General features: G+C 48.7%; 1 protein-coding gene across 1 annotated transcript in view; it reads left to right on the top strand.

The window, feature by feature from the left end:
• The first annotated feature begins 235 nt into the window (after window positions 1–235).
• The window catches only part of TECTA (tectorin alpha), a 60885-nt gene continuing 50596 nt past the window's right edge, over window positions 236–10524 (top strand). Inside the window, 3 exon segments of the mRNA XM_049777912.1 lie at window positions 236–299; window positions 4058–4191; window positions 7370–7657. Coding sequence (XP_049633869.1) covers window positions 236–299; window positions 4058–4191; window positions 7370–7657 — 486 coding nt within the window.

The following is a 10524-nucleotide window of genomic DNA, read 5'->3' as shown; positions in this document are numbered from 1 at the left end:
TCCCATCACACACCCACTAAGTGGTGTCTCAGGGAGCATTGGGAGGAGTTGGTATGTTCAGAAAGTGTTGAACTTGGAAGGCCCCAGGAGCTCTGGGTGATCTCACCCTGCTGCGGGGATGTGAACTTGCCCTGTGCTCGTTGCTATGGACCCCGGGATTTGCCCACCAAGCACACCTGGTGTTCTGTTTACTCTGGCAAGTTGGGGATATTTTTTCTCTTTTTAAAATTCCAGGATGAATTATTCATCATTCCTTAGAATCTGGGTCTCTTTCATCTTCGCGCTTGTTCGCCACCAAGGTGAGTACCGCAGCCTTCCAGAAAGCTCTTGATTAGCATGCTCGTGAATGTATAAAGAGCCACTTCTGGGGGAGCCATAATTGCCAGGGCAGGTGTATGTGTGTCTACGGATACAACAGCAAAGATGTAAATTAAATTCTGTTGTCAAGGGCACATTTTGTTAACTTTGAATGACATTTATTTGCCTTCCTCCTTCTTGCTTAACTCGGAGCATCATTGGGCCACACCCAGTGGTCCTTGCTAGTGGAGCTGGACTTTCAGATATGGCGAGTGGCTTCTCTTCACAGTATATAGGATTAGTGGTTGAGAGAGAGCCCAGTTCTGAGAACTGATTTCCATGAAGGCATTATACGAATAGCATTTAGCAGATTTCTAGCCCAAATCAGGAGATTTTAATGGCTTTGATGCCCAGGCCTTCTACAAGCCCCAATCTAAGACTTCCAGTAAAGTAGGAAAATTCAGTCTTCTCAAAAGCTCCTCTTCCATTGTGTGCAGCAAAAGCCCCATTGAAACCCTTCTGGTGAATTTGGCAGTGAACCAAGAAAGAAGAGCATATCTCCAGTGTTGTGAAACTTGGTTGTGTCTTGTTTGTCTAGTCCAGTGGACATTTGCTTAGTGAGCAAGCCTAGAAGACCTGGATAGGCTTAAGATTTTTCCCAGGATTGGGCAAAGTTACACAGTTGTAACCAGCAAACAGGAGTTTGCCTCTGGGAGAATCATGACTCACTCCTCCATCCTCACACTCAGAAAGTGCTTGATTTAGTTGGGGGAGAAGTCTGGGAAATAGTGTTTACTGTGCCAGTATCTATATTGTTAACCACCCAGTTTACAACTGGTGTAGGGGAGGGCTGTCCTTTTATTAATTCTGGTGCTATTGGTAGATCTCACTGTCAACAAGTTATATTTTTGTAATAGCAATGGATTCTAGGGTAGGATGAATTGTCATTTAAATCTGATTACTTTTATCAGTCAGCAAATGTTTTCAATATTAAATTGTGAATTTAGATTACAAAGCAAGTCTTTATAGTATTAGACATCTTGTGCTTTCTTAAAATTGAACTATATGAACAGTGCTTTCAAAATTGTGAGCTAGTTAGGAAGAGAAGTATCTAGAAGGTCTACTGCCTTGCTCTGGGAGTAGAGAGGAGAGGACAGACCTAGCTCTGATTACTGTCTCTGGTCTCCTCCCTTGTCTGGGCAGGTTAACCAGTGCTGTTCCAAGTTCCTATAAATCTTTTCATTAAAATGACTCCAGGACTAGAATGATTCCAGGGATAGTATAGTGAGAAGGAACTTGCCTTGCATGTAGTTGACCCATATTTGTCCCATATGCCCCCCCCAAACCTACCAGGGGTAATCCCTGAGCCCAGAGCCAGGAGTTACCCAAAAGCAGTTCCAGGTGTGGCCCCAAAACTAAGAAAATTTTAAATAATGGAGCCGGTGAGGTGGCGCTAAAGGTAAGGTGTCTGCCTTGCAAGCACTAGCCAAGGAAGGACCGTGGTTCGATTCCCAGCGTCCCATATAGTCCCCCCAAGCCAGGGCAATTTCTGAGCATTTAGCCAGGAGTAACCCCTGAGCATCAAAGGCGTGTGGCCGAAAAAATTTTTTTAAATAAAATTATCCCAACTAATTGTTACTTGGAGCTCTTCTTATTGGTGCATCACTCCCAAGAAGTTTCTGTGGAGGAAAAATCAGTCCATGGCACAGTCTGTTTGGTGGTTATTAGAGCAAGTTCATTGTCGTCTTGATTTAATAAATAAGTACCAGGTATGATGCCAAGCTTGGGATCATAAAGTGTTATTGGTTAAACCCAAACCCCTAGGATGATGGTCATGAAGGAGGACAGAGAGTGGCTTTGCCCACTGATGGAATGGTGCCCACATGACCAGCTGGTCACACCTCCTCCATGTAATGGAGACTTACACAGGCCAGCTGGTCACAGCTGCCTATATGTCCATTTTGGGTCAGTTCCCTGGTAACTTCTCTGCTGCTTTTGCCTGAACCACCGGCCTGTTTCTCTCTCCTTGGTGGTCCCCTCAGGAACAGATTCACTCTCCACCCAAAGGACTCAGTGTGTTCTGCTGGCCCTGGACCAGATTCACCTGTGTTGCCACATTGCCTTCTCCCTTCCAGGAGCTTCTGGCTTCAGGCTTCCAAAGAGCAGACAGGGCCCTCATGAGGCACTTGCCAACCTCTGGTGTCACTGTACCCACTAGCACATGTGAAATGGGCTCTCAGATCTGAATTACAGTGGGCAGGCACCTCTGAACTATGGACAGACTCCCAAAATGTCTTACAGCTGTGCCAGGAAACTAACAAGCCATATAGTATGTATGTGTATATTTATATATATATATGTGTGTGTGTGTGTGTGTGTGTGTATGTATATATATATTTGAGCCACACTTGGTGGCACCCAGGGGTTACACTTGGCTCTGCACTCAGAAATTGCTCCTGGCAGGCTCAGGGGGACCTTATGAGATGCCAGGAATTAATTTGGTTCCATCCCGGTCAGCCACATGCAAGGCAAATGCCCTACTGCCATGCTATCTCTCCAACCCCTTAATTTATAATTTCATTAACTTTTAATTTGTTTTGTTTGGGGGCCATGCACTGAGGAATCGCTTTTGACAGTGTTTGAGGAACTCTATGGTGTGCTGGGAATTGAATCTAGGTTAGCTGCATGCAAGGCATATCCTGACCCACTGTACTCTGTCAATTTGTTAACATTTAAAAGATGAAGAAAAGGGCCTGGTGATATAGCACAGTGGGTAGAGAATTTGCCTGGAACTTGTCCAGCCTAAGTTCAATCCCCAGCATCCCATATGGTCCCCTGAGCACGTCCAGAAATGAACCCTGAGTGCAGAGCCAGGAGTAACCCCTACGAACTGCTGGGTGTGTCCCGAAAACAAATAAACAAAATAAAACAGAAAAAATAGGGGTTTGGGGCAGAGATAATTCTATATCTAGCTGTAGGAATAAAGGGAAAGAGGCAGAGAGCAGTGACAACAGATGTCCACGATTTGGGATATAACTGCTGACCTGATCCCCAATAATACAGAGTCTTGGAAACCCTGTGACTATGTCTGCCCTGCCAGCCTCCCCTTGCTTGAATAATGAGATGAGCTGAGAAACCATGAGAGAAGTACCCAGGAGGGAGCATGTTCTGGGGCAAAGTCTCCGCCCTGTAGCCAGGCTGACTGAATGAAAGCCTGGTACCTTCTCCTAGAGAGTCCTCATCACACACATGTCCTTGCTGCAGAAACCTCTGGCAAATAGGAGCTGAGCAGAAAGGTTGAAGTGCAGGGAAAAGCCTGTAAACTCTCCATTCCTGGGTTCCAGCTTCTTCCAGCATATTCTGGAAGATCTGGGACCTTCAAGAAGGGGACTTCTTTTAGGAAAGCGTGATCCAACTCTAAAGAACTCCAAGGAAGGTGCCCACACACAGGCCCCTGCCCTAAACCTTGGCCTTTCCCTTCATTATCTACCTCGCCATGTCTTTGGGACTGAGTCCCCAGCTCTGACCAGGCCACTGTGCATGGCCAATGAGTGATGCCTGACATCCTTTCTACTTAGGAGAAATATCTCACACCCACCCTCACCATGGCAGAGGCCACAGGTGGTGGTCCAGGATTAAGGAAAAGGCAGCCAGGCTTGCATTGAGTTTGTATGGCCACAAAAAGCTGACTGGGCAGAAGGGGAAGCCACTTGTCCAAGAGAAGAGGACTCTGCTGTCTAACCGCCCTCTCTCCTGACAGTCTACCCCAGGGAGCTCATGTATCCGTTTTGGCAGAATGATACCAAAACCCCCAAAGTCGATGATGGAAGCTCCTCGGAGATCAAGCTGGCCATCCCGGTCTTCTTCTTCGGAGTCCCCTACCGCACTGTCTATGTAAGTGGACCTGCCACATGGCCGGTGCTCGCAGAGCCCTCTATTGGTGCTTAAGGAAAGTACTCAGGTCTAGCTTTGTGGGGATGGAAGACTTGGTGACAGCCTAGCTGGCTGGAGGTCCAAGATTTCACCAGCTAACTGGTTTGGGGATTCAAAAAGTCGATGGTTGATTGACTCTCTGTCAATGTAGATGAGAGTTCAGGTGACTTTGGCTTCTGTGGGCTTCTGTAAGCCCAGAGGAGAAGCAGCTGGCCCCATGTCGGGGACATCCTTTCTGTGGCTTGACAAGATAAAAAAGAAATTGTGGATCGCAATAGGAGCAACATCATTTTTATTCCCTCTGGGAGTATGAGAAGTTTAGGTATCTGGTCTTTGGGGTTTCTGGCTAATTTGGAGCAGAGCCAGAGCTCTGGAGAGGGTTAATCGTCTCTGATGTCAGTTGTTTGAGGACTGTGAACAGTGCCACAGAGGCCCATTGTCAGACACAGGAGATGCCCCTAAGGGCTGGCACCTCCAGTGTTCTGGGTCTTCCTGCCCTTGCTCCTCCCTCCCTCGCATCCTTCTTCTCTCTTGCCTCCCTCCCTTCTTTTTTCTTTCTTTCCCTCCTTTGTCCCTCCCACCTTCCTTCTCTCCCTCCCTCCCTGCTTTCTTCCTTCCCTCCTTCCTTCTCTCCCTCCTTCCCTTTCATTTATTCTGCCTTGTATTTGCTCTAAGTGCCTTGGAACTGGGTGGCACACGCATCAGTCACATGGTTGTGTCCTGCCCTAGTGAGAGAGGCCACCCTTTCCCCTCCTCTCCTTGAATCTTGCTCCTCTGTCTTCTCTAGCTTTGGATTTGCAGTTGAGGCCTGGCTACCACAAAACATACTTCTGTGGCCTCTGCAGTGGGCCCTGAACCAGCCATGTCAGTGTCACCTGGCATCTATTAGATTGTCCCTGCTGGGCCCCTGCTCAGACCTATAGAATCAGAAACTGGAAAGGTGTTTGTGAATCCAGAAGTGGGGCTGTCCCCACTGATGCCCACATTTGAGGGGCATGTGTCTGAGGGGTTCTCCAACCCAAGTGCCTGCTCAGGAACTGCCTGTTCTAATCTCCACTTCCCTCTGCCCCCCCTCCCAGCACCTGCAGTGCTGCCTCTTTGAGAGGCTTTTTAGCTTTTGCTCACAGGGGCACTTCCTGCCTCTATAATGGCCTATTGTTGGCATCAGAATGGGCTGACCTGGTTCAGGAGATGAGACAGCAAAGCAGGACTTTCCTCCAGGAAACCTTGGTCTCCCTGGCATCTAGAAAAACAACTTCCTGCGAGTCTTTATCTCCAGGATCATGCTGTGCACCATGAGTGGGAATAATCCCCCTTTGCAATAGAAGGGTCTTCATTGGAGCAGCCAGCGAAGACTTCCCTCCCAGCTTTGAGTGGTGTCATTTGCAACCCTATGTTACCTTCTTCCTCACAGACAATAGACTCAGAGTGGCCTCCTAGCTGGGTATCCCGTCTCCTTTGCTGCTTTTTCCAGCTCTTGCACAGGTTGGCATATCCCTGCCCCAGGTGCTGATAACTTAACTCTGGTGTTTGGGTTGCTTTTACCTTCCAGGAGGATCTCAATCCATAGGGAATAATACAATGTTTTCCGAGATGGCGGGAGCTAAGACAGAAAGATGCAACCTTGCCATGTCCTTGGGTTTGCTTTTGACACCATTGGAGCCACAGGGGCCAATCAGCCACACTCACCCATGTGCAGAGCTGTGGTGCAGGCAGAGGCCAAGCTCTGAAGCCCAGGTCTAGGGTATTGGCCTGCTGGCTGCCCTGTAAGAGAGGAAATGGAATGCAGGACTTAGTTAAGCCTCTGATACATCCACTGAACTCTCAGACTGGGAGGAGTCTGCACCATTGACCTGTGTTGTATGGCTTGTGGACTCTGTTTCTCAGTGGCAGTTAGACTGAAAATCACCACAGTCTGAGAAGCCGCACATGGAGCCCTGGCTGTCTTGAAATCTGCAGTCCAGGGGGATTTCTTGTTTTTCTCACTCTGACACTTCTCCCCACATACAGACAAACGCAATTGCCTTTGGGAAATGTCACAGAGCGTCATATATATAAAACTCAGGACCATGGCTTTGTATTCACCCAGGCCAGAGTTCTGGGCTGTCAGGATCACTCTGAAGTGAGATTTGCTGCAGCCAGAATGGTGGCGCAGCAGTATGGCATTTGTCTTTCATGCGACTGGCTTAGGACAGACCACAGTTCGATCCCCCAGCGTCCTATGTGGTCCACCAAGCCAGGAGAGATTTCTGAGCACAGAACCAGGAGTAACTCCTGAGTGTCACCAGGTGTAGACCAAATACCAAAAAAAAAAAAAAAAAAAGAAGTGAGGTTTGCCAACCAAAATATTACTCATGGGTGCCTGGCTGTCACGGGAATCAAAAACCAGTTAGAAATTCTGGATTCATGGGGCCAGAAAGATAGCATGGAGGTAAGGCGTTTGCCTTTCATGCAGAAGGTCAGTGGTTAGAATCCCGGCATCCCATATGGTCCCCCGAGCCTGCCAGGAGCGATTTCTGAGTGTAACCCCTGAGCGCTGCTGGGTGTGACCCAAAAACAAACAAACAAAAAAAAATTCTGGATTCTATGTGTTCACTTTGTTTTTGTTTTGTTTGTTTTGGGACCACACTCAGCAGCATTTAGGATTTAGTCTGGCTCTGCAGTCAAAAATTACTCCTGGCAGACTCAGGGAACTATCTGGGATACTAGGGATCAAATCTGGGTTGGCCGCACGTAAGCTGTGCTATTGCTTTAGCTCTAGTTCATTCACTTGTTATAGCTCTTTGTCTTGTTCTCTCTTTTGCATCTGACTTTGCCCTTAAGCACTATAGCCCTGGCCTATATCTCTTCCCCCATTCTACTTCATACACACAAGACACACACCACAGCAGCATTTGATCAGCATAAATCTGGATAGGACACAGAACACGAGAATGAGCAGAGCATCATTATTAATAAGAAAAGAAACAGGCTGCAAATTGGAAGTGAAAGAAAACCAATGAGTGTGTCGGGAAGTCAACGAGCCCCATCTTGGAGCCCTGGGAGCGGGGGTCTGAGCACTGGGGGCTCTGATCTGACTCCTGTGTGGTCCCCACATGCTCATGCCAGTGTCTTTCACACCCACCCCTTGCTCTTGCAGGTCAACAACAATGGCGTCGTGTCCTTCAATGTGCTTGTGAGTCAGTTCACGCCGGAATCCTTCCCCCTGACTGATGGCCGTGCCTTTATTGCCCCATTCTGGGCAGATGTGCACAACGGAATCCGGGGTGAAATCTACTACAGGGAGACCATGGACCCCGTCATCCTGAAAAGGGCCACCAAGGACATCAGGAAGTACTTCAAGGACATGGCGACCTTCTCTGCCACTTGGGTGTTTATTGTCACATGGGAAGAAGTCACATTTTACGGCGGGAGCAGCACCACACCCGTAATAACCAAAGCATTCATTTTCTGCCTTCTGTCCTGACATTCATTTCCTATCCCAGGTTCACAGCCATGAGGGCCTGTGATCATCAGAGTCGAGACACCCCCATAACCTGGCATAAAACTAATCTGGTCGCCCACATCCCAGAGTTCCCCCACCAACACAGCAGTACTCTTGAAGGTGTTTGGAAAAAAAAACCCTTGTCCTGAAGCTGGTGCCTTCATAGAGAAAGCAAATGTGATTATTAAGGCCCCACAACTAGGGGTCCACTTAGAACCCAAAGAGAGCACATTCTTTGGTTAGCTGAGGAAAGTAAGGTGCCAGCTTGAGGGCACATTGGCCTGGCTCAATCTATTGTGTTGTGACTTTCAATTTTTAACTGTGGCCAGGCCTGGCATTATTCATATTTGATGTTAATTGGAGTGGGCAGTGTAAGCGTGTCAGGAACCAAATTTCGACATCTGCTCGAAAATCCCAAAGGAGCAGTCCAATAAGAAAGATGATCGTGGGCATTATGGTTGATAATGAACTTTATCCAAAAAGGACTGGAAGGCAGCCCTTGGGAAAGGCTCCTGGTGCTGAGGCAGGGGAGCTGTTTGACCCACATAGCCATGGGAACTCAGGCTTTCTAGTGCACAGAGATGCAGTTGAGTCCACCCTTGGCTTGCTTAGGCCCCACTTCCCTCCATCTGCCTCCCAATTCCTTTGGCAAGGAGCCTGTTGTTTGGGGTGGACCAGAAACTGCTAAGTCAGACACGAGAGGCAGAAAGTGCTGGTCTTGCAGTCCGCCGTGGCTGCTCCAACGTATTGGTGTTTTAGCACCTTTGGACTGGAGCATGGGGCCACGTTTTATTGCTGTGAGGTCTGCGGCCCAGAAAGGCCTGCGCATAAGCAGTGCTTGCATCTGCTAGAAATAACCTCGAGTAGCTTTCATTTCCTTCTGTCATGTTCCCCCTGTACATTTTCTCCTGGCTAACGACTCCTCGGGTGATGTTTTATACCCTTTCAACCGCCTCCCTCACAGTGTAAGGATGCAGGGTGCCAGCCTGCATCGATACATGTTCGTGTCAGCAAGGAGGGAAGAAATGCCCGTCAATTGCTGACCACCATTTGTTCCCCTCCCAACCCTTCCATTGGCAATAAAATATGGCAGGATAATTTAGATACTTTCTAGTTGTGAAGAGAACTCTTTTATGAGGATTGACGAGGAAGTAGCTAAGTGCTGTGGAGAGGAGCATTCATCCTCGTCTTCGACATAAACCCTCGTCCATCAGCCATTCTCTGGGCTCTCTGTGAGGAACACAGATTAGGCCATCTGAGCACCAGGCCGGAGAGAGCTTTCAGAGGTCTCCTGGCACCCCAATAGAATGGAAGGGGGGTACATTTCCTCCTGGGAAGGAGAGGTAGTAGGACCTGTCAAGGGCTTACTGAGAGCCAGCCCCATAGTGGATTGTTTCCTTATGTCATGGAGCTCTGGAAAGAACATTGAGCATAAGTGTTATGAGGACAGCAGGCCTGAGGTGGTTAGTGAAAAGACTGGGATCACACAGGCTTACCCAGGCTTCTCTTCACTCTGCCCCTTGGGCTTGGTTGTCTCTCTCAGGCAGGTCCTTGGGAAACCCTAATGGGAATTGGTTCCCAAAGCCATTGTTTTCATGAGAACCTGGAGGAAGAGTCTCAGTGTTAGGCAGAAGTAGACAAAGGATGAGCAATTGGAGGCCAGGTAGGCCAAGTGACTTCTGGGGCCAGGACGGGCAACTCCCAGAAGTGCTTCTAGCTTGCCCTGTGTCAAAGGAATTTGCTTCCAGCAGGAGAATCCTGACCGGAAGGTTGGGCAAGCGTTAGTTCTGGGGTGGCCTCACCCCGTGGAGAGTGTCCATGCTCTCTTCTGTGCTCCTCATTTCTCCTTTGTCAGGGAGGGCCAAAGCCTGAAGGCAGCCACTAGGGCCCTTCTATCCTAACCACCATTGACTGTGCTGAGAATACAGAGCTCGTTTAGCAAGTACCTGGTTACAGAAAGGCCTTTTCATTCCCCCTGTGTCTTGTCTCACTCCCCAGGACCGGCTTTGATGGGAGATTTGGGGCTTCCAAGATCCTCTGTCCCAGTTTGATTATACAGGATAAGGCTTCAGGTCTTCCTCTGCGTCGGAAAGAGCGTGTATGAGCAGGATGGTATCAGGCAGAGCCGGAGGAAGATCAGACTTCAACTGGGCTGGGTTTGAGTTTCCTGAAAAGACACATCAGGGGCTGGGATTAGCAAAGGGCAATTGTAAAGAATAGCATTCACCTGTGCTTATTTCTGAAAACGATTTGCAAGAAGCCTATGAATTTATATAACATCTTTATCCTAAGAAAATATTTTTGCTTTAATTATTAAGGAGAGATGAGGAGGGGGCACCCTAGTTTTACCTGGCTGAGATGGGGATAGTCCCCTGGTGGCCTGGCTCTGTGCTGCTCTGAGGTCTGCTTGGGCACCCAGAGTCTCGCCAGTATAATGTGATGCCTGGTTGCTCTTTGGATCAAATCCTCCCCCCAGGTCAATACTTTTCAATGGGCATTTTCCTGCTCCTGGGGAGCAAAAGGAGACACTTGCCCTAGAATGTATCCTGGAAGCAAGCGAGCTGGTTCTCACCTTCCCTGAAATCTTCTCTGCTCTTCTCTCTGCTTCCCCGGCTGGTTCCCATAGTCCGTTCTCATGCTGCCACCTATAGGTACTGGCGTGTCATTGCGGTGAGACCCGAGAGGGAGCAAGGACTGCAGACGTGACCCCACCTGTCTGGTTCTGCCCCACCTCGCCCCCTAAACCAGCTTGGAGAGGAAGCTGAGCAGGGGACCAGGGCAGAGGGAATGGGAAGATATCTTGCTCTTGG

Source organism: Suncus etruscus, chromosome 8 (genome assembly GCF_024139225.1).
Source record: "Suncus etruscus isolate mSunEtr1 chromosome 8, mSunEtr1.pri.cur, whole genome shotgun sequence".
NCBI classification, from domain to species: Eukaryota; Metazoa; Chordata; class Mammalia; order Eulipotyphla; family Soricidae; genus Suncus; species Suncus etruscus.
The sequence above is the reverse complement of the archived record's forward strand: the minus strand, read 5'-3'. Positions and strand labels throughout refer to the sequence as shown.